Here is a 24,516-nt window from a genome sequence, read left to right as displayed (position 1 = left end):
TTGCGTCCATAAAAATCCATTTGCCATTTGTGTCCATATTTTAAGTCCAAGTGGTATCGATATTTACACGTCAACATTTTTAAAAGTATGTGATCAAATACGGTTTAATAGGTTAGTAATGAAAATGTATTTGAAAGAACATTATATGCCGTATGAATGTTCCATATGGGATGTGATTTTGTTTGCACACCCATAGACTTAAATGGGAAAGTTTCATTTGAAATCTGGAAGATAATACTTTGCTCATATGAATGCGCATGGTGTATTTATATGTGGTAATATTTAAATTGGGTGGGGGGAACAAGTCAAGCTGTAATCAATTATAAAGACCACTATGTAGGCTAACTCATTACTACAGGATTCCAATTTTATTCTTTAAATTGCATTGTAATTAGTGAAGAAGGAAACATAATTTCAAAGATCTCCGAAGGAAAACGGATGCGAGTCGATTCAGTACCAGATACCAGTTAAGTAACTCAGGTTAGTACATCGTATTTTTATCTTCTCCTTTAGGATTGGTAATTTTCTCAAAATTTTTCAGAATAATGTCAAATATTTCAATCTGAAATAAAATGCAAATAATATATAAATATTATTATTTTACAAAATACTGAGCCAAAATCAGTTTCTACTTTATCTCATTTTAACTACCTTCACTTATCAGTGTTTTTCAGACCCAAATGTCACACTTTTGGAACAATCATTACATTAGCCAATGCCATATCTGTATCACAGAATATGGACATGTCTGATGATATACATGCCCTGTATACTATATACTGTTTATGGGAGTATATCACAGAACATGGATATGTCTGATGACTCTTTTGCAATACTATAGCATCAAAAGATAATAGGTCAGTTTAGGAAAAGGGTACAGTTCCCACACTAATTACTAACAGCTGTTTTGTTTTCCAAGGTCTCTAAAAAAAATTGGAGCTGAAATTTGACTGGTTTGGGTAACTCCACCACTTTTTACTTGACCATTTTTATAAAACTTTCCACTCTACTTAAAGGGTTATTTCCAATTTCAATTTTGGATATTGACTGATAGCATGCGTAAAAACAAGAGGTTTTGCAATTTATTGGTTAGTAAAATTTGCAGCCATTTTTGAGACATTACCAATTTTCTGTTCTTTGCAACTCATTGTCTAGCTTGTAAGCACTGCGCTGAAGCTGTCCGGTATTAGCGGATAGCCTCAAAACAGCGCTAACAACCTCAATAGTAAAGAAAATGTAAGCATGGCGCATGTTGTGCTGTCTAGCTACGGTGGTTGGTTTACAAGGCAACAAGCTAGAAGCAAAAGAAAAGTGTCAATATCAGAATGCCTGAAAATAAGCAGTAATTTGCAAAATTGCTTGCGTTTACAATCACTATGCAACAATACCAATTTATGAAAATAAGACTAACGATTTAAAGGGATCTGCACGGAAAAAAATCCCAAATCTCTAAAATATGCCATGACATTCTAATAATTGGAGTTCTGATTGCCAGGACTCCCACAATCTTGAATCTGTAGCACTGCTTTAACATTGCATCCCAATAGAAGAGAAAGGGACCATGCAGCAGATCCTTGCACAGTGGTACTCTGAGCGCTGTAGCCTCTTCTGGATTTAGAGAGTGATTGCATAGCATACCAATATGCCATTATTTTCTATAATCAGAAAAACTCTACTAAAATATTTTTATGCTTGTGGATTGCCTTTGTCTTCACTAGGTACCCTACAATGTATTGTTTTACTTATAATCATACTATGATATAAAACATAGACTGAGAGAGTAATAGTTGAGTAAACTTACGTAGATGTTCCTCACATCAGTTAGAATTAGCTTAAGATCTACAAATGCACTTTCATCTTTTTCATGAACCAAAGCTCTGTAATCCATCTGGGTTGAGAAAAGAGAATGTATAGATATTATACTATTAAAATAAATTTATAAGTACGACCTATATGCAGTCCTGACATATCTATTTTAGTAAATACTTGTATTCTATCAGTGGGAGGTACAGTAGTTCCTTTAGAATGGTCTACATGTACATCATCAATGAGGGGGCAGGAACTGCAGAAGTCTGGTTGTTATTGACAGCTCCTGCTATACTGTAATATCTGGATCAGGGATAGTTCAGTCTGCAAACATAACGCCTTAGAAGACATAGTACATGATGACCACAGCATCTCAGTGGTTAGGGAGGGAGATGGGGCTTCCTCTGTCACCTCCTCCCACCCCCAGTATTATGCAACTATGCAATTATAGGGAATCAAAGGGATTCTTAGAAGTCCAGAGACCAGGGGTGTAATGTGACGGGCCTGCCAAAGCCAGAGCAAACTTCAACTGGATGTGCGTCCTCGCATCCACCGGGTCTGTGTGCCGCTATACGCACTGCCAGCAAATCAAAGGCCATCAACTGACGGCACGCACGTAACTAGCGGTGCATGCTAGTGATGTCATGCGAGCCTGTGTCTTGCGTACTGAATCAGCTGCTGGCCTCAGGAGAGGACACCGTGCTGCGGGGGAGCGGAGGGAAGTTGAGTAAAATATTTTTTTTCTATGCTTTAACTCCTACAACCCGATTCCTGTTTTCCCATTCCTGACCAGGCCAATTTTATCAATTCTGACCAGTGTCACTTTATGGAATGCTTCAACGGATCCCTGAGACTGTTTTCTCAAGACATATTGTACCTCATAATAGTAGTAGATTTTTTTCAATATGACTTGCATTTATTTGTGAAAATATCAGAAATTTGGTAAAAATTTCACATTTTTTGTATACCCTCAAACCAAAGTTATGTAACACAATAGTAATAAATATCATTTTCCACATGTCTACTTTCCATTAGAACAGTTTTTGAAACATAATTTAATTTTTGTTAGGAAGTTAGAAGGATTAAAGACTGACCATCAATTTCTCATTTTTCCAACAAAATTTACAAAACCATTTTTTTAAGGACCAAATCACATTTGAAGTGACTTTGAGGGGTATAACGGTATATGACAGAAAATACCCAAAAGTGATACTACCATTCTACCCCCCAAGGTGCTAAAAAAAACCACATTCAAGAAGTTTACTAACCCTTCACATGCTTCACAGGAACTGAAGCAATGTGAAAAAGTTAACATTCAACTTGTTTTCACAAAAATTTTACTTTAGACCAATTTTTTACATTCACAAGGGTAACAGGAGAAAATGGACCACAAATTTGTTGTGCTGTTTCTTCTGAGTATGCTGATACCCCATATGTGGGCGAAAAAACGCTGGGTGCATGGCAGTGCTCGGAAGGGAAGGAGCAAGGTTTGACTTTATGAATGCAAAATTGGCTAGAATTGAGAGCGAATGCTATGTCATGTTTGGAGAGCCCCTGATGTGCCTAAACAGTGGAAACCCCCCACAAGTGACACTATTTTGGAAACTAGAGCAATCAATGAACTTATCTAGATGTGTGATGAGCACATTGAACCCCCAGGTGCTTCGCACATTGAACTCCCAGGTGCTTCACAGAAATTTATAACATTCAGCTGTAAAAATAAAAAAAATTTCCAAAAAGTTATTTTCACAAGGGTAACAGAAGAAAAATTGTTGTGCAATTTCTCCTGAGTACTCCAATACCTTAAATGTGTGGGAAAACTACTGTTTTGGCGCCCAACAGGGCTCAGAAGGAAAGGAGCGACGGTTTGGAGCGCAGACTTTAATGGAATGATCTGAGCGCACCATGTCACGTTTGAGAGCCCTTGATGTGCCTAAACTAGGGCTGTGGAGTCGGTAAGCCAGACAACCGACTTTGACTAACACATTTTCCCTGACTTCCGACTCAAACTCCAACTCCACGACTCCGACTGCACAGCACTGTTTCACTACTGATCATGTACATAAAGTGGAGCACAGATTCATCTCAACTAAAAGCAGAGATCCTTAGATCAGAAATAGGTCAGACATTTATAGGACATTTCATAACTTTCCCAAATTATTATGAAACATTTACAGTACATCCTGCACTGAATTACTGAACCCAATTTAATATATATTGTCGGAGTCGGTCCATTTTACTCCGACTCAGCCAAAATGGACACCGACTCCACTGCCCTGGCCTAAACAGTGGATATCCCACATGTGATCCTATTTTGGAAACTAGACCCCTCAAGCAACTTATCTAGATGTGTGGTGAGCACCTTGAACCCCCAGGTGCTTCACATTTATTTAGGGTAACAAAAGAAAATGGACCACAAAAATTGTTGTACAATTTCTGCTAAGTACACCGATACCCCATATGTGGTGGGAAACAACATTTTGGTTGTACAGCAGTGTTTGGAAAGAAAGGAGTGACGGTTTGAAGCACGGAGTTTGATGGAATGGTCTGCAAGCACCATGTCGCATTTGTAGAGCTCCTGATGTGCCTAAACAGTAGAAATTCCTCAGAAAGTGACTCCATTTTGGAAACCACTCTTCAAGGAATTTATTTAGAGGAATAATTATAGTAATGATAATAATGCTTTTGGTTTTACTGGTATATGAATTTATAATGTGGTGTTATGTGTAAGTTGTGCAGAGTACATCAGATTATAAAACTGTGTTGGGTAAACAGTATTAAAACAAATTTTATGAATTTTTGGACACGTGGAGCACTATGAAGCAATCCTTAATGCAAAGGCCAAGTTTCCCAGGGCAGGTTTTACAATGGTAATTTGCATCTCGAAAAGTGGGATGCTGGTGTAAAAGTTACTGTACTTATGTAGAGGTGATAACCTGTATCCAGCAGTGGGTGCAGCAATTCCCACACAATTTTCCCACTCACCCCAGGACAGGGGGTATTTAGGGGGGTTAATATGGAAGTCCTTCCCTTCATAGACCCTAAATCTGTAGGTGTACTCTGAGGTACTCTCTCACAGTTTGTACAGTTTAATTCCGAACCTGGCCCTCTTACTGGGCCGGTATTGTCTGAATTTTAGCCTCCCTTTAAAATGAACCAGAGATTCATCTATACAGATGTCCCTTTGGGGGTGGTACACCTCAGCACATTTTCTGCTGAAATGGTCAACTAATGTCCTAATTATATATAGACAATGGGCCAGTAGGACTGCAGGACACTGCACATTATCACTATAATGCAAACATTTTTGGATCGCTTCAAATCGTGTCATTGTCATGGCTATGCAGACTACCGGTATGCTTTAGAGTATATCAGTATTCATGACCATGTTGAAGTCTCCCAGGCAGATAACATCCGCGTCTGGATGATTTAAGGCAAAGCTCATTGCTTTTTGAAGAATGGATGTATTGGCCGGTGGGGGGTTATAAACACATAGGATTACATATTTCCTGGTATTTATCAATGCATGTACAAAAACAAAACGACCTTCAGGATCCCTCAGGGTCTCCCTGGCTTCCCATCTAACATCTCTATATACCAGCAATGAAACCCCTCTCGAATAACTAGTGTGAAATGCATGGACAGACCATTGTACCCAAGGTTTCTGCACGCATCGAGCAGTATCTCTGGTCAGATGCGTCTCCACCAAGGCCACAATGTGAGGATGATAATGTCTGATCTGCGAGAAAACCTTGAACTTTTTCCGGGGGGCCTTTATACCTCTCACGTTCCATGTCATACATATAATCTCAGACCTCATACCTACTCTGTTGAATATGGCATACAGTACTACCCGAGCAGAATTTAGAGGCACCACATAGAGATTGAGATTGCCATTGGCTGCGACTTTTACCTAAGTAACAATCAAAACTATTGTAAAAAAGAAAACAAAACAGGAACTAAACATTAGTGGAGCAAAGTCTCACGCTCCTAGCAAAACACAAGCAGGGGGATACCATCACTAGTCACAGTGTCCGGTATGGTTGGTAAACTAGGTACCTGCAAGGAGAGCTCCCATTAGACCATTAATAAAATAATTTAGTAATAAGTATATTAGGATTCCTTTGCAGGGGATCCCATATGAGACCGGAGCCACTCATTCGCCTCCACTGGATCCGTAAAAAACACAGAGGAGCCCCCATGTATGACCCGGAGCCGGGCCGGATAGATCATTGAGTATATAACATTTCTCTCTTTGAGCCGCTTCTTTACATAGATGAATTGTGCCCTCTGTTTCTGAAGTTCCATGGAAAAGTCCGGGAAAATCGAGATCACGGCATTGTTGAACTTGATGGGGCCTTTTTGCTGTGCAAGGCGCAGAATAGTGTCTCTGACTTTACTGTTGAGGATACGTGCCAGGAAAGGTCTAGGTGGGGCTCCCGGAGGAAGGGGTTTTGTAGGGACCCTGTGAGCCCTTTCGACGGCAAACATTGGAGAGAATTCATCTCCCAAAGAAGCCTTAAGCCAACCTTCCAGAAATTGCTCAGGATATTGACCTTCTGAGCGTTCCAGCAGACCAATGTCACGAATATTGTTCCGACGCATTCTATTCTCCAGGTCGTCCGCTTTCTGCCTCCAGGCGTCCACAGAACCTGCCGCTTTCGTTAACTTGGCCTCCATAGGCGTGATGGAGTCCTCCACCTGGGACACTCTTGTCTCCACTTCTGTAATGCGTCTCCTCATGGTTTGCATATCCTGTCTAAGTCGTCCCACCTCAGTATATAGGTCCTCTATTTTCTCTGTCGGGGATGTCCTAGTCAATGAGATAGCCTGCATCGACTGTCCGGACGCCTGTTTGAGGGTCAGTTCTTCCTGCTCAGGTTCTTCTTCTCCCCCAGATGGACGATTTTTACGCTGAGCTTGAGAGGGATTAGTTCTAAGAGATCGTGCACTTTCAGAGGGATTAGGTCTGGCATATTCTTTCAACCTTTCTGCTGATCCTGACCCCTTAGAACGATTCATGATCAGTGGCAGTATGGTACAGCAAGATAACTGGAGGTATATGCTCCGGTGGTTTCCCACGTCAGATGATAAACACAGCAGGGCTATTATTAAATAATTGCAGCCCAGGAATAATTCCCACACAGAGGATTCTCATGAGCTTATGAGGACAGCGTCCGGTGCCGAGTCAACAGGATTTCTTGCGGCAGGGAGGGGGATCCGCAGCACCCACAGAGACGGCAGCAGTGAAGGGAGTCCACAAGCTCCCACAGTAATGGCGCCAACGGGCATAGCGAGTGTAACAGTAGGGGGGGAGAAAACGCAGGGCCCAATCTTTCAGGGTACTCACCGCGCGTCCCCTCTAGTCCTCAGAATGGATGTTCACTGCCCGGGTGGCGCTGCAGCTGTGAAGGCCGACGCCGCAGCTCTCACTGCCAGAGCGCGCGTCTAAGATGGCCGCCGCCTCGTGCAAACCCCGCCGTCCGTCCCGACCTCCCCAGCAGTTAGCTCACCAGAGCTGCTCCACGTCCTCCCAGGGGGGTCCCGATATCCAGGGGTCCAAATACCGCCAGGTATATTGCAGTGATAAGGTCTTAGTTGCAGGATAAGGGCAGGATTCTTGGGAGCTCTCCCAACATGCGTCCTCTCTCTTCCGCTACATAGCCACGCCCCCCTGTAGAGTATATCAGTACTCCAGTATTGCCGAATCTCTGGTTTTCTATGTCCATATGCAGCACAATGCCTCAAAATATCATAATTTCTGCTACATTTACAGGGGTCCATCTGGGGTATGATGACTTGAGATTTTTGGTGAAAAATTGTTTGGCATACAGATTTGTGTGGGCCACCATAAGATTTCAGTGAGATCTGTAACATCAATTGGATTTCTGAGCTGCCCTTGAAATCCGGAATAACATTCTGATAATTTTCAGGGGGTGGAGTTCATATGAGATCGATTGCTATAGAGGTTGCCTGGGCTCTAGGGCGCCTTGCTGGGGGTCCCTCCTCACTAGATAAGGCGGAGGAGGAGGAATAGAGGAATGTGGGATCTTCTTCATTGCCTGTGTCGGCGGCAAGGAAAGCATATGCCTCCTCTGGTGAATAGCGTCTTGACGAATGGGCCATTTTTATTTTTTTCTTCAAAACACTGGGGAGACTTACGAGAAAAGCGCAGAAAAGTGTGCAAAAATACAAATGGGAGTGGGGGGGATTAAGAGAGTAGGACTGCAACAGGGATTGGGGAACTGTTGATGCTGTGATCACAGATCAGGCACACAGACAGCACCGGAGATTGCAGGAGATAAGAGGCTGGATACAGATTGCAGGAGGATCACACTGGCCACCAATAAATTTCTATCAGGGTAACACAGGGGGTCTACAACCACCGTGCATGCCAACTCTGAGGTAAAGATAGTGTACAGAGTGGTGATCGCTAGTTTAGATTAACCCCTTTAGTGCTGATTGGTCAGTAACAATTGTTCAGCCATTCAGCGCCAGGAGACAGTGATTTTGCGATCACCCCACCCTTTGTGACCGCTGTAATTGGTTCTCCAATCACAGCATCTCACGTTTGTTTTTTTACAACTTTATTGCGATATTGCTGTAATTGGCTGATCAGAATTGATCAGCCAATCACAGTGATCGTCGAGGCAGGGGGGTACAGACCCCCCGGGGTGACGGGTGGATAGATATATATATATATATATATATATATATATATATATATATATATATATAGCGTTTTGCTGGAATGCAGTTCCACATATATACAACGCTTTTCGGGAAGGGGTTGAAGAACAGCAGCAGAAAAGGGAACATATACTAGGATGGGGGATATATTTACCAGGATGAGAAACATACATACCAAGAAGGGGGATATACATCTCTGGCAAAAATTAAGAAATCACTGCAAAATTTTCAGTTTGTCTGATTTTTCTGTTTATAGGTATATTTTTGAGTAAAATGTAAATTGCTCCTTTATTCTATAAACTACTGACAACATGTCTTCTTCGAATTTCCAAGCACTAAATTTTGTATTTATTTTCAGAAAATGAAAAATGGTCAAAATAACAAAAAAAAATGCAGTGCTTGCAGACCTCAAATGATGCTAAGAAAGCAAGTTCATAATCATTTAGAAACAACGATACTAATGTTTTAACTCAGGAAGAGTTCAGAAATCAATATTTTGTGGAATAACCATGATTTTTAATCACAGCTTTCATGCGTTTTGGCATGCTTTCCACCAGTCTTTCACTCTGCTTTTGGGTGACCTTATGGCACTCCTGGTGCAAAAATTTAAGCAGTTCTTCTTTGTTTGATGGCTTGTGACTATCCATCTTCCTCTTGATTACATTCCAGCGGTTTTCAATGGGGTTCAGGTCTGAAGAGGGCTGGTCATGACAGGGATTTGATGTGGTGGTCCTTCATCCACACATTGATTGACTTAGCTGTGTGGCATGGCACATTGTTCTCCTGGAAAAACCAGTCCTCAGAGTTGGGGAACATTGCCTGAGCAGAAGGAATCAACTGTTTTTCCAGGATAACCTTGTATGCGGCTTCATTCATACGTCCATCGCAAAGATTAACCTGCCCAATTCCAGCCTTGCTGAAGCATCCCCAGATCCCTAGATCATCACCGATTCTCCACCAAATTTCACAGCGGGTGCAAGACACTCGCCAGGTCTCCGTCTAACCATTAGATGACCAGGTGTTGAGCAAAGCTGAAAATTAGACTCATCAGAGATTACCTTACTCCAGTCCTCTATGGTCCAATCCTTATGGTCTTTGTCAAACTTCAGCCTAGCTGCTCTCCTTTGCTTCTCATTGATGAAAGGCTTTTTTTTACCTTAAGGCCACATGCACACATTGAGTATTTGGTGAGATTTTTACCCCATTATGTCTAAGCCAAAACCAGGAGTGGGTGAAAAATGCAGAAGTGGTGCAAATGTTTCTATTATGCTTTTCCTCTGACCGTTCCACTCCTGGTTTTGGCTTACAAGTACTGGGGTAAAAAACTCGACAAATACTCAGTGTGTGCACATGGCTTTACATGACTTGAGCCCTGCCTCTAGGAGCCGGTTACGAACTGTTCTTGCCGTGCACTTCACCCCAGCTGCCATTTGCCATTCCTTTTGTAGGTCACTTGATGTCATCCTGTGGTTGCTGAGTGACATTCGAATAAGATGACGGTCATACCGATCTGTGGAGTCGTTTTCGCCCTCTGTCGGTCTGTAGCTTTGTTGTTGTAATGGACTGCCGTCTTAAAAATTTTAAGGATGGAGGCAATATGACGCTCACTGTATCCCTCTGCTAGTAAAGCCAGAATTGAGCCCTTCTTTTTCTCACTCAAGACTTTTCTTTTCAACTCCTTTGGCATGGTTAAAAGTTATTTTTTCATTCCTGTTACTTTTGGGATATTACTAGCACTTGTTTTGCCATCCATCTTGTCCTATTGCAAGAGGATTGTGCACACCACAGAAGGGTTTTTATAGATTCCTTCGTTAAATAAGATTTGGTTCAGGTGATCATCTAATCACACATTAAGTAGAATGAGGTATACTCTGCTTGGAATTCAACTGACACTGGAATGGAATGGCTGAAAGACATGTAGAGAAGCTTATTTTTATAAAACTGTGCAGTGGTCTCTTAATTTTTGACAGACCTGTATATGTAAGGAGGTGGCAGTTCCCCTCAGTTGCACCCTCTCCTCTTTCCGTCTGACCCCCTGTGCAATTTAGGTAATGTCAGTGTTTTTGTACTAATGTATATATGTTGTTATGGTGTTCCTCTTTAATGTGCTGCATCTGCCATGTATGCAATACACCTAATAGAGACAGGGACAGCAACAGTTAATATTGTGGGCTGGGCCAGCAGCTGAGAGGGAACAGGAAACTGCTGCTTCCTAGACAGAAAGTCTGGATACTTCATTCAGGGCAGACATTTATTACAGAGGGGCACTGCCAAACCCCGCCAGACGGGAGAGGTCTGTTGCCCCGGACCAGAGACTGAGTATCAGGACTAAGGACTACAACACAGGCTCTCAGGACTTTGTAAAGGCCTTCGCTGAAGGGGTCTCAGGCGCCCAGATTCCAGCGATCGGATTACTGCTAACTTTGACTGCTTCGGCCATTGTAGCAAACGTCAGGGAGAGAGCAGGAATGCCTGTGTTGTATTTGTCTTTCATGTCCATTCCTCATCACTGTTCAATAAAAAGTTACTGTTGGAATACAGCTGCATCCCTGCAATCTTAATTGCCCGAATTGCTGTTACCAGATGAAAGAGAAGGTAAATCTTTGGGGAAAGGCTGTATTAGCACTGTATTGCATGTACAAGGGGCCGGGGTGCCTACAGACTGTGTTTAGTGGGTGAGCTCGGTCTGGACTACCACCCCGGTGCACCTTGTTACACTTGGCATAGTGTGGCAGGAATTGAACGCCCGTAGCCTAAAGAATAATGAAAGGAGGATTTGAGATTTGTGATTTTGACGTGTCCATCATATAAGGATTACAGATGGGACTGTGAATCTGAAATATGTGATGTGCTGCCTGAACTGGAAGATTTGAGATTTGTGACTGAATTTGGGACATGTGCTTTGGTGCCCGCCATTATAGCATTACAGGCGGCTAACAGAGACTTTGGGCAGTGGACCGCTGTAAAAGAAGTGAAGATGGCGGATGTTGTTGATTTGCAAATGGCGCCCACTGCTACCAAAAAAATGGAGGACGTTGGCGCGAAAAGTAAGGATGAGGCTGTTTGTCGTGGGCGTCAACGAAGCAGTTTGGCGCCAAAAAGAAGAAAGCCACGTCCCTTGGTGAAGTGTGCCCGCCCTAAATGGGTGTGGGCGAAGATGGAGCTGCCGCCATTGCAGTCCAAACCAGAGAAACGTGTGGAGCAGCAGAGAATGACTCCACCCACAAATGGGTGGAACAAAAGACTACTGGGCGGTGAATGAACCGCTATTATCTGCTGATAGAGACATGGCATGTCACACCGCGGCGGCTGTGGCCGCCAAGACTGGAGGCAATCCAAGGTCTGGGTGGAGGTGGGCCTTCGGTACGAGGCCTGGTGGTCAGAAGACCTGGAAGAACGGTCCTTACCCATACGGCCGCCTCTGCTACCCGCAAAGGCCAAGGACTACGAGGGGGATGGAAGACCGGCAACACCCTGACGAGAAAGGGACTTTGGAGGCGGCCCTGCGAGGCATCGTGGCAGCCGCAATTGCTGAAGTCGGCGGCCACGCTAGAGGACTACCATCAGGCACGGCGGTGAGTAAAAGCTCCCCAGCCGGCTGTCCCGTTGTCTTGCCCGCCACTTACCAGCAATAGTTAATATTGTGGGCTGGCCCAGCAGCAGAGAGGGAACAGGAAACTGCTGCTTCCTAGGCAGAATGCCCGGGTACTTCGTTCAGGGCAGATGATTATTACAGAGGGGAACTGCCAGACCCCCCAGATGGGAGTGGTCTGTTGCCCCAGACCAGAGACTGAGTATCAGGACTAAGGACTACAACACAGGCCCTCAGGACTGCTGCGGCTGTTTTGGGTGCGACTGCAGCAAATGTCAGGGAGAAAGCAGGAAAGCCCGTGTTGTATTTGTCTTTCATGTCCATTCCTCATCACTGTTCAATAAAAAGTTACTGTTTCCTGTTGGAATACAGCTGCATCCCTGGACTCTTAATTGCCCGGACTGCTGTGACCAGAAGGAGAAGGTATCTCTTAAAGAGGAAAGGCTGTATTAGCACTGCATTGCATGTACAAGGGACCGGGGTGCCTACAGACTGTGTTTAGTGGGTGAGATCGGTCCGGACTACCACCCCGGTGCCCCTTGTTACATATATTCAGGATAAGGAACATATATACCAGATTGGGGGATATATATATACCAGGTTAGGGCCCAGGATGGGGATATATTGTATACTTGAATGGGGTCCAGGATAAGGAACATATATAGGTCTAGCAGTTACATAACCACATTTATGGGATTTGCATATTTGCAGTCTTGTGCTGGCTTGTCTCATCTGAGTTCAATTCATTTTTCTTGAGGTTTCTCAGTAGAAGTGAATTGAACAATGTTGAATGCATGCATATGATCACACGTATGTAAATCACATTCACACATTTATGTGACTGCTCACTTACACAGGCAATGATTGGAAATCATGACAGTGTGTGCACAGTCAACTTTCAGGTTCTACAGCAAAGTCTGCAGTCACTTTGTGTGAATGCAGACTTTGCCCTAGAACCTAGACAACCCCTTTAAGGAGGAAATAAAATAAAAGAGCTTCTCACAACATGTGTCTCTTTAGACGCTTTAGCAACAGCATCTCCTCTCTCAGTAAGATACCTGAAAAGAGAAAAAAAATGTTAATTTTCAGATTGAAAGAAACTGTAAGAAAGTTTATTGTATTGGACAAGCTGAGATTAACAGGCAATATTAAGACACTGTAGAACATCTATACTATTATCTATGTGATTATTCATGGATATAGCCATGAGTTGTGTTTGGAATTGCCACTCCATTACCACTCCACATTGTAGCCCTGTTTCTAGATTTCTCCAAGCTCCAAGGCTACTTTCACACTAGCATTTCACACTAGCTGGCGCATGCGTCCTTTTGATGGTGCGCCGTGCACACCAAAATGCAACACGGTGCGTGTGGCGCAGGACAGCGCACTGTCAAAACTAAGGACGCATGTGCCGGCAAACGCATACCTGCGCATGGCCTGCATATCCAATGCTAAAGATAGGTTACACAAGTTGCATGCAGTATCATGTGCCCATAGGCGGAGCTGACCGGAGGAGGTAGGCCGTGGGCGGAGCTTAACGGCGGCCGTGCGCATCCCTCCGCAGCTCCAGGAAACGCTAGTGTGAAAGTAGCCTTACAGTACTCATTGTACAGAATCAATGGTCAAAAATGTGAAGGAATCCTAGAAAATTAAATAAGAGGAAAACATTGATTCATACTTGCAGATGTTGGTCTGTGAGGTTTCCAACTTCGTTTTTAAAGCAGTGACACGTTCTAATACCTTCTCCTGTTGTGCAGATAGAAAAAAATATGAATTTAATAATTATTTGTTTCTTTTCGTTACTTGTATTGCAAAGGTGGAAACAAAATGTGTTTGTAAGCCCACAAATATAGATTTATGTACCTGTACTGACACTCCAAAATCATTTCCATCTTCAATTGTTGGAATTAGATAATTGATCCAAGTGATAATCTACAGCAACAAAAAAATACAGGTTTCGCCTTGCTATCCTTGACTAAAAGTTACCAGCAACCATAGTGAAGACACTAAACTAATGCAGTTCTTACTAATGCGCAGCCCTCTCTCAGAGTTCTTATCTCAGGTAGGACGATGTTTAGTACTTTCTGAAGCTTCTCATTCTCTTTCAAGAATCCACATTTAGGAGCTAAAAAAAAACAACAAATAGACGTATAAATTACATATCATGACTGTTACTTTTGGTTAGATGTACTGTATATTACGTAGGTTACCTTTCTTTTCGTCTTTGTCAGTTTCCATTTTTGTGTCCTGACATAAAATATGAATTTAAGAAGTAGTTGAAGCATCTAAAATCTCAGATATTTTGTTCTTGATTATAGTTCTTAATTGGGTATTCATCTTACATTCATGGTAGATACACAGGATATGTCACAAATCTATCGTACATGCACATCCCACCAATGAGACCTGCATCTATGTCAGGAACGGATTTTACACCCATGCTGCAGTCAGTGGGGAAGTGGTCGGAAATCTCATTCATTTTTATGGGGCTGGTGACCACCTATCCACTGAAATCAGTACACAACTAGGTCATGTTCTATGCAGATGCAGGTTCTGTACCTACTATATACTTCTGGCATATCCTGTGAATATCGCACAAATATACAAGATTGGAATACCACTTTGAATTTGATTTTTTAATTCTCGGCCCAGCCTCTCACCTCAGCCTCAGGATTTGGAGGATCAGGAATGGGAATGTTCAGTTCAGAATGAAGTGACGTCAGATCTTTAACGTTAAAAACATCACCCTGTCAAGAAACAAAATTAGGTGATGCTAAGTTCACATCAGCGTTAGCAACTTTCTGACAGAATCTGCTACTTTTACAGGACAAAATACTACTATTTATTCCATTAAAATGATGAACACCATGATGGAAATCTCGCCCACATTAATACAAGTAAATTGGGTTTGTATGGCACTGCAGTTGAGCTAATGCTGATGAGAACCAAGTTTTTGCATGTTGGTGTAATCAACAGAATAGGTTCTGTTTACATGGACCTACCGGTAGCACTAAACCACCGCCAATCAGTATATGTTTGCCCATCGGCAGTTGTTTAAAAACCTGTCAGACCGCACTAAATGATGCGCATGGAACAATCATCAATAGATTATTCAGTGCGCACAGGCTACCATTGTTTTTGCCAGCACATGTCAGGGCACCGTGGAGACTGATGATTTTTAAGCATGCTAAAAAAAATAATTTCACCTAACGAAAAATCATCATTGGGTGATCCGCAGCCTGTTTACACTTTTCTAAGAACGCTTGTTTCACGATAATCTTTCTGCGTAAATGCACCTGACAAAGGCTGAATGGGTACAACCTTTGTCAATATTCATTGTTTGTATTAATAGCTCTTATATAAGCATTATTCACATTTGTGCTGTGCTTTCTGTTATAAATCAAATGCACAACGCATTGCGGGATTCCTTGGACAATGCACATCAGCAGTTCCTCATGGACCCATTTAATATTTAGTTGGGTTCTGCTGAGGTGTCCATCATTTTGATGGAAAAATAAAGTGCTGCATGCTAACGGAACATCTGACACAGTCTTGAACATAGTGAGATAGTTTTGGGGGTCAATAAACTCACAGGATCACTGCCTCTTGGTTAATAGTATTAAAAAGCTCACTCGAATTCAGAGGATTTTTGTTCAAAGAACAAATCAAGCAAGCCACTAATGACCCTATGTACACAATTAGGCAATTTGTATTTTTGATAATTAATTTTATTATTTAACTACAGTTTTGATGGTCAATCCAAAAGGTTAATAAGTTGTTCCGAGCATTGCGCTTTTCTGGACAGAGAGTTCAGATCTTGCTCCTGGGATCTGTTGTAGCCATTTTTCCAACTTAGGGGTTACTGCCCCAAGTGCTCCTATCACCCCTGGAATCACTGTTGCCTACACCTTCCACATCTTCTCCAGTTCTCCTTTGAGACCCTGGTATTTCTTCAGCTTCACATATTCCTTCTTTCTGATGTTGCTGTCACTTGGCACTGCCACATCTATTATCATTGCTGTCTTCTGATCCTTGTTTACTATCACAATGTCTGGTTGGTTAGCCAACACCTGCTTATTCGTCTGGATCTTGAAATCCAGCAGGATTTTAGCCCTTTCATTCTCCACCACTTTCTCTGGGGTCTCCAAGCTGGACTTAGCCCATTTGCTGTCCACATGTTCCTGTATACAATTTCCGCTACTTGGTTGTGGTGTTCGGGATGAGCTGTTCCTGCTAGCATTTTGCATCCTGCCACTGTGTTGGACTGTTTCAGAGGTTTCTTTGCATAGTCTACACCTTGGGTCTTAGTAAAATATCTATGTATAAAGAATTATTGGGCAACTATCAGTGTGCAGAATTACTATGCAAGTGAATGAAAAATGGACATTTTCCAATCCCAAATGTTTATTTTTATGTTAGGCCACAAGTTTAGTAATTGATGAATTCTTTACATCAGTAAAAAGTACAGGGAGGGCCATTTCTATGGATACACCTAAATAAAATGTGAATGGTGAACGACTTATAAAATGTGTTCAAAGTGCTGCCCATTGTGTTGGATTGTCAATGCAACCCTCTTCTCCCACTCTTGACAAACTGATAGCAACACCACAGAAGAAATGCTAGTCTAAGGAGGTCAGATTCCTTGTAGGAATGCTCGGACCTGACACCCATAATGTGGTGGTGCGCTATCTTGCTGGAAAAACTCCGGGGTACGTGCCATCTTCAATGTATAAAGAGGGCAACACCTCATCATGTAGCAATTTCAGATATTCAGTGGGATTGAGATTTCCACTGATGAAGAATGGCCCCACTATCTTTGTACCCCATATACCACACCATACCATTAATTATGGGTGTCAGGTCCGAGCATTCCTACATGAATAGTTTCCTGGAAAGTGGATTGGTCGTCGTGGGCCAGTTGAATGGGTCTCCCGATCTGACCCTCTTAGATTTTTATCTTTGGGGTCATCTGAAGGCAATTGTCTATTCTGTGAAGATACTATATGTGCAGCATCTGAAACAATGGATACTGGAAGCCTGTGCTAGCATTTCTTCTGCAGTGTTGCTATCAGTGTGTCAAGAGTGGGAGAAGAGGGTTGCATTGACAATCCAACACAATGGGCAGCACTTTGAACACATTTTATAAGTCGTCATAAACTTGTAAATAACTCATGAAGGAATAAAGTTACGTTAAAACCAAGTTCACCATTGTTTTCTTGTGAAATTCTCAATAAGTTTGATGTGTCACATGACCCTCTTCCCATTGAAAAAAATACAGTTGGATACAAAATGGCCACCATTGTCGCCACCCATCTTGAAAAGGTTCCCCCCTCCCATATACTAATGTGCCACAAACAGGAAGCTGATATCACCAACTATTCCCATTTTATTTAGGTGTATCCATAGAAATGGCCCACCCTGTATAATAAAAACACGTAACCAATTCTGTATTTTTTATCCATTACTGGTTTTAGCTTACAAATACTGAGGTAAAAAACTGACCAAATACTGAACATGTGAACATGGCCTATAAGTGAGAATAATAACCAAATAACTTAAAATGTACACAATTACATTTCTGATATTAAAAAAATATGTTAGTGACCAATATAGCCACCCTTCTTTTCAATAACAATCGTAACTCTTCCATCCATGCAGTCTGTCTGTTTCTTAAGTCATTGACTTTTTGGGGAGCACTAACCACAGCATCCAAGACACTGTTCAGAGAAGTGTCCTGTTTTCCTTCCTTAACTCACATGCTGAGCCTGCATTTTTCCCCACATATTATGACGGATTTAATTAGTCATCATGTGCTCTTAACTGCTGGGGGTGGACTTGAGCTCTGCCCGTGGCTGTTAACCTGTTAAATCCCTCTGTCAATCTCTGACACCAGCAGGGGGGCGCTTCATACCACGCTCTCATTGGTGCGCCTGTCGTAATTCTGAGGCATTGATGACTTGCCGCAAGAGTCAGTGTCTGTTGATCTGTGTGCCTGTCAGTACGATCCAACTGTGAACACTGGCCCGTTATTGTAATTTTTTTTTATAACTGTAAATTTTTATTAAAATTTTATCAACTTTTGACATCAGGGCCAACATTTGCATTATATAGAAAAGAAATGAGGAGAATTACACTGGTTCACCAATCAAAATATAATAAAGGCATAAACAAGTCATCAGAAATTTAAACTTAAATATACAAACATATAGGCAGGACACACAACAGAAGGAAGAGAAGGGAATAGTAGGCTCCAAAAAAGGGGGTTTAGGAGTACGAATAACAGCCTATTCAGTTCTCTGGGCCCAAAAGTAATCCCATGGAGCCCAAATTGACTCAAAGCTCTCCACCTTCGAATTTAAAATCGCCGTCATATATTCCATCCTTCGGATGTCATTGACTCTGTATAGTAGATGAAGATGTGAAGGGGGAGATCTGCCTCCAGTTGAGAGCGATCAGGCACTTGGCCGCTGTGAGAATGTGTAGTAGCAATTTGACTTTTTCCCCATTCATTTAGGAGTGAGATTTAATAGGAATATGGTCAGGTCCAGCCCCATCTCAGTGTAAAGAACCTTAGAGATCAACAATCTCACCTCCCTCCAGAAACTCTCAATCCCCAGACACGACCAGAAAATGTGATACAGCGTGCCCACATCAGAGCCACATCGCCAACACCCATCTGGAATTGTGGGGTTCAGTTTATAATGGAGGTCAGGAGTATGATACCAAAACATTTAGTATCTTTTACTGGTTTTCTTTATAAAGAGTACAAATGGAAGTCTTAGCTGCCTTTTCCCAGATGATTTGCCAGCTTAGGGGTGAGAGCCCCTTACCCAGAATAGACTCCCAGTTACACATGTAAGAATGTTTTACCTGTAGGCCCTCTTGGGGGGGGGGGGGGGGGGGGGGGACACAGGATTTTATATATTTCCGATATTAGACCTCTGGTTGATGCCCCCCTCCTGCCAATCCTCTCAAAGTCAGTCGGTAGGAAAACACCCAAAGAACCAAATAAGGAAGAGGCAAAGTATTTAATCTGTAAGTACTGAAAGAATTCTTTTTTTTTATTAATAGAGAACTAAGACATAACGTCATCAAATGTAAGAAGCTCAAGCGTGTCACCATCTACCAAATCCGCAAATCTAAAACCAAGAGAGGACCAAGGATGAGCCATTGCATGTTCCAGGCTGCTGGGCAAGAGGGGTTGAAAAATGAAAGAAATCATAGGTGCATTAGGGGAAGCTAAACCAAACTTCCTCATACAGGAGAACCAAACCTCCCTCGTGAACGGAATGGGGCCCAATAAACGGTCTGGGACTGCAATGTCCTATTTAACCATAATAGAGAATTTGGATGAATTGGCACCAATCACAACTTTTCTATTTCTGTCGACTTATTATATGCCCAAAATTAAGCCCATGAAGGGATTCTACGAAGGTGAGCGGCCCAGTAGTAATTAATTAATATCAGAGACCGATAGGCCCCCCTATGATTTAGGATAGACGAGGACACGCCTAGAGATCTGATGATGTCTATCACTCCAAATGAACGTCATCATGGCTGCCTGAAGAGACTTAAGCTCACCTACGGGCACCCTGACTGGCAAGGTCTCAAAGAAATAAAGCAATTTAGGAAGGAGGGACATCTTAAGAGAGGAAATCCAACCAATCAGTGAAAGCGAGAGTGGCTTCCACTTGACCATCAACCTCTTTAAATCGTTCAGGAGTGGCGGGAACTTAGAGCTATACAAATTGCCATAAGAGGAAGAAAGGTTAACCCCGAGATATTTAATTTTCTAATCTTTCCTCTAAATTTAAAATTTAATTTAAGGTGATCCAGAATATCAGGGGAATATATTTAGTGGAAGGGCCTCTGTTTTTGAGGTGTTCAGCTTGTACCCCGATAGTTCCCCACATTTTTTAAGATCAACCATCAGATTAGGCAGAGGAAGAGTCCTGAGGAGAAGAATTTGCATATTCCCAGTGCCTTCTGGGATAAGTGAAGAGTCTCCGCGAGCTCAACGATCACTGGATTTTGGCCGTTGCAGCTGAAAAGAGGAAATCGGAATTTTGGCTCATTTTTCATCGCTTTGAAATCTCTTGAACAATAACAATATGGAAGAGGCCAGGAGCCATTTGGTGAGCTGCATTTCTTGCTACATGTTCACAGACTTACCGGTGGAAAAGACAAACTTCACATGCCACAAATGCAAGCTTGTTTCCCTGTTGGAGGAAAAGTTGCAAAATCTCGAAGAGAGGTTAGCAACATTGAAGATCATTAAGGAAGGTGAAGAGTTCTTAGACAGAGCAGAATTATCTCTTCATGTTACAGAAAGAGAAGAAATTCGAAGTGCACTTGAAGAAACAGAGGAATGGAAACATGTGACCCAGAGAAGCAGGAGGATCGGGAGGCAGTCAGCGCCCATACTGCTAAGGAACCAGTGCCAGGCTCTTACACAGGAGAACGATGAAGAAATACATCAGGATAAGACTTTGCCCACAAAAAGCAACCTTGTACGCCTTCAAAATCCTCCTGGATGGAGAAAGAAAAATGTTGTGAAGAAGAAACGGATAGTAGTGGTCATGGGGGATTCCCTGTTAAGAGGAACAGAGGCCGCTATCTGCAGACCGGATATAACCTCAAGAGAAGTGTGCTGTCTTTCAGGTGCAAAAATTAAAAATGTGTCTGACAGGATATCAGGACTCTTCAGATCTACTGATGACTACCCATTCCTGCTAATACATGTGGGGACAAATGACACAGCAAGAAACGACCTGGAAACCATCTGCAGTGACTTTGAAAACTTAGGAAAGAAAGTGAAAGAACTGGGAGCGCAGGTGGTCTTCTCTGTTTGGGTAAGAATACAAGGACAGAACAATGGAAAGGACACCATTGTAGGCATTTACTACAGACCGCCTGTGCAAGCTGAAGATATGGATGAACTCTTTATGCATCAAATGGCCAAGTTCTCCAAAAAATATGACATAGTTGTCATGGGAGATTTCAACTTTCCAGATATTTGTTGGGAATCTCTCTCAGGCAAAACTAACAGGTCAAGGAAATTCTTATCCTCTCTTGCTGACAACTTTATCTTCCAAAAGGTAGGGGAGAAAACAAGGGGAACTGCTACCTTGGATCTAATCCTTATAAATAGGGAGGGAATGGTTGAGGAGGTAAAAGTGGCTGGGAACCTAGGAGGTAGCGACCATGTTATTTTAGAGTTTTGGATAACTAGAGGAGGAAGACCTGTGAAGACTCAGACGTCAAGGCTAGATTACAGAAAGGCAGATTTTAAGGGATTCAGAAAAAGAATTGGAGGGATCCAATGGCTGGATATCCTTAAGGACAAAAATGTCCAGGAAGGATGGGAAATCTTGAAAAATGAAATTCTCAAAGCACAATTGTTAACAATTTCGAAAAGAGGGAAGAATAGGAAGCGTTTAAGGAAACCAGGATGGATGAACACAGAACTTAAGCACATGCTAAAAAGGAAAAAAGAAATGTTTATAAAATGGAAAGAGGGAGGCATATCTAAAGAAGAATATAATGCTGTCTGCAGAACCTGCAGGGCACAAATCAGATTATCTAAAGCTGACAATGAATTGAGGCTTGCAAGAGACATCAAAAGCAATAATAAAGGATTTTGGGCATATGTCAAAAGAAAAGTCAAAGATGCTATAGGATTTTTACAGGATAAAAATGATGAAATGGTAAGACAGGATGTTGAGAAGGCTGAACTTTTAAATTCCTATTTTGCATCTGTTTTCTCTCAGAAAGGAAATGTAACATCAACTATTCTTCACTGTCCTATTAAGGGAATAGAAGAATCCAGGATATCTATAAACAGAAAGATAGTGAGGGAACACTTAGCTAACCTAAATGAATTCAAGTCTCCAGGTCCAGATGAATTACACCCCAGAGTACTGAAGGAGATAGCAGATGAAATTTTTGAACCCCTCTCCATAATCTTTGAAAATTTGTGGAAACCAGGAGAAGTCCCAGAAGACTGGAGAAGAGCAAATGTTGTTCCTATCGTCAAAAAGGAGAAGAAGGTGGACCCAGGCAACTATAGGCCGGTGAGTCTGACTTCTATACCAGGAAAGATCTTTGAACAAATCATTAAACAACATGTATGTCAGTACCTGGATAAGAATGAAGTGATTAAACAAAGTCAGCATGGGTTTGTAACTAATAAGTCATGTCAGACTAACTTAATTTCCTTCTATGACAGAGTCACTGATTGGGTGGATCAGGGAAATGCTGTTGATATAGTATATCTTGACTTCAGCAAAGCATTTGACAAAGTATCTGATAATGTGTGCAAACTGTAAAGCACTGCGGAATATGTTAGCGCTATATTAAAATAAAGATTATTATTATTAGTATCTCACACAATCCTTATTGAAAAAATGACTAAGTATGGAATGGACAAGGCAACTGTTAGGTGGATTCATAACTGGCTTAGTGATCGGACCCAAAGAGTGGTCGTAAATGGCTGCTCATCCAGTTGGAAGAATGTCTCAAGTGGGGTACCACAGGGCTCTGTCCTGGGTCCTGTATTGTTCAACATCTTTATCAACGATTTAGATGAAGGAATTGAGGGTAAACTGATTAAATTTGCTGATGACACAAAGCTAGGAGGGATAGCTAATACTAGAGAAGAGAGAGAGGATTCAGAAGGATATAAATAAACTGGAGCAGTGGGAAGCAACTAACAGAATGGTTTTTAACAGGGAAAAATGCAAAGTACTACATCTGGGCAATAAAAATGAAAAAAACATATACAAAATGGGAGGAATAGGGCTAAACAACAGCACATGTGAAAAAGACTTGGGTATACTAATAGATCACAGACTGAATATGAGTCAACAGTGTGATGCAGCAGCAAAAAAGGCAAATGCAATTCTAGAATGTATTAGCAGAAGCATACAGTCTAGATCATCATCATCATGAAGTCATTATTGCCCTCTACTCCTCTTTGGTCAGACTTCATCTGGAATACTGTGTCCAGGTTTGGGCACCACATTTTAAAAAAAGACATCAACAAACTAGAGCAAGTTCAGAAAAGAGCGATAAGAATGGTGACCGGTCTGCAAACGCTGTCTTTTGAGGAAAGGTTGCAGGATTTGGGAATGTTTAGCTTGCAGAAGAGAAGACTCAGAGGAGACTTAATAGCTGTCTACAAATATCTCAAGGGCTGTCACATTATAGAAGGATCATCTTTATTCTCATTTGCGCAAGGAAAGACTAGAAGCAGTGGGATGAAACTGAATGGGAGGAGACACAGATTAGACATTAGAAGAAACTTTTTTGACAGAGTGATCAATGAGTGGAACAGGCTGCCACGAGAGGTGGTGAGTTCTCCTTCAACTGAAGTCTTCAAACAGAGGCTGGACAGACATCTCTCTGGGATGACTTAGCGAATCCTGCTTTAAGCAGGGGGTTGGACCAGATGGCCCAGGAGGTCCCTTCCAACTCTACGATTCTATGATTCTATATGTAGCTTGGTTAGAGTTAAAAGGACATCATCTACAAATAAGGATATCTTAAATCATCTTGTCACGGACCCCCCACCCCCATTATGCTTGGATTTCTGCCTGATCATTGCCGCAAGAGGTTCTATACATAAGACATATTGTAAACCTCCGATCCTCACAAGATCTCCTTCTCCACTCCCCTCTTATCTCCTCTTCCCACAATCGCATACAAGATTTCTCTCGCGCATCACCCCTACTCTGGAACTCTCTACCACAACATATCAGACTCTCACCTACCATCGAAACCTTCAAAAAGAGCCTGAAGACCCACCTCTTCCGACAAGCCTATAACCTGCAGTAACCACCGATCGACCAAACCGCTGCATGACCAGCTCTACCCTCGCCTACTGTATTTTCACCCATCTCTTGTAGATTGTGAGCCTTCGCGGGCAGGGTCCTCTCTCCTCCTGTACCAGTTATGACTTGTATTGTTCAACATTATTGTACTTGTTTCTATGTATACCCCTCCCTACATGTAAAGCGCCATGGAATAAATGGCGCTATAACAATAAATAATAATAATAAAGGACAACCCTGTTTGGTCCCATTAGATATTTTAAATGAGAAGTGTTAAAGGGAAGCTTAATAGAGGCTGATGGAGAGCTATACAGTACTCCAATAGCTGTCATAAAAGAACCCAAAAAGCCTTCAGGCTCTCCAACAGAAAGGTCCAATTAAGGCGATCCAATGCCTTTTCTGCATCCAAGCATAGAATTAGAGACTATACTTTTATTAGCAACATCAATTAGGTCTATCGCTCTTCTAGTGTTGTCTCTGCCTGCCAGTTAAGGACAAAACCCACCTGATCTTTATTAATAAGTTGGGGAAGCCAGCAGTTCAGTCTATTAGGCTAGTTTCACATTTGCGGATGGGGGAGCTGCGGAGGGCCGCACC

The 24,516-nt window shown here is 42.2% G+C and overlaps 1 protein-coding gene across 1 annotated transcript in view; it reads right to left on the bottom strand.

Moving 5' to 3' along the window:
* Window positions 1–346: 346 nt before the first annotated feature.
* The window catches only part of PSME2 (proteasome activator subunit 2), a 38,286-nt gene continuing 14,116 nt past the window's right edge, over window positions 347–24,516 (bottom strand). Inside the window, exons 4-11 of the mRNA XM_073575365.1 lie at window positions 14,749–14,835; window positions 14,299–14,335; window positions 14,116–14,213; window positions 13,952–14,020; window positions 13,767–13,834; window positions 13,092–13,146; window positions 1,802–1,888; window positions 347–562 (exon numbers count right to left, since the gene is read on the bottom strand). Of these exons, the coding sequence (XP_073431466.1) occupies window positions 482–562; window positions 1,802–1,888; window positions 13,092–13,146; window positions 13,767–13,834; window positions 13,952–14,020; window positions 14,116–14,213; window positions 14,299–14,335; window positions 14,749–14,835 (582 nt within the window). The 3' untranslated portion in view covers window positions 347–481. The remainder of the gene's footprint in view (window positions 563–1,801; window positions 1,889–13,091; window positions 13,147–13,766; window positions 13,835–13,951; window positions 14,021–14,115; window positions 14,214–14,298; window positions 14,336–14,748; window positions 14,836–24,516) is intronic.

Source organism: Dendrobates tinctorius, unplaced genomic scaffold (genome assembly GCF_039654945.1).
Source record: "Dendrobates tinctorius isolate UK_male_01 unplaced genomic scaffold, ASM3965494v1 ptg000044l, whole genome shotgun sequence".
Taxonomy (NCBI): Eukaryota; Metazoa; Chordata; class Amphibia; order Anura; family Dendrobatidae; genus Dendrobates; species Dendrobates tinctorius.
Note: the sequence above shows the minus strand (reverse complement) of the source record. Positions and strands in the feature narration are given on the sequence as shown.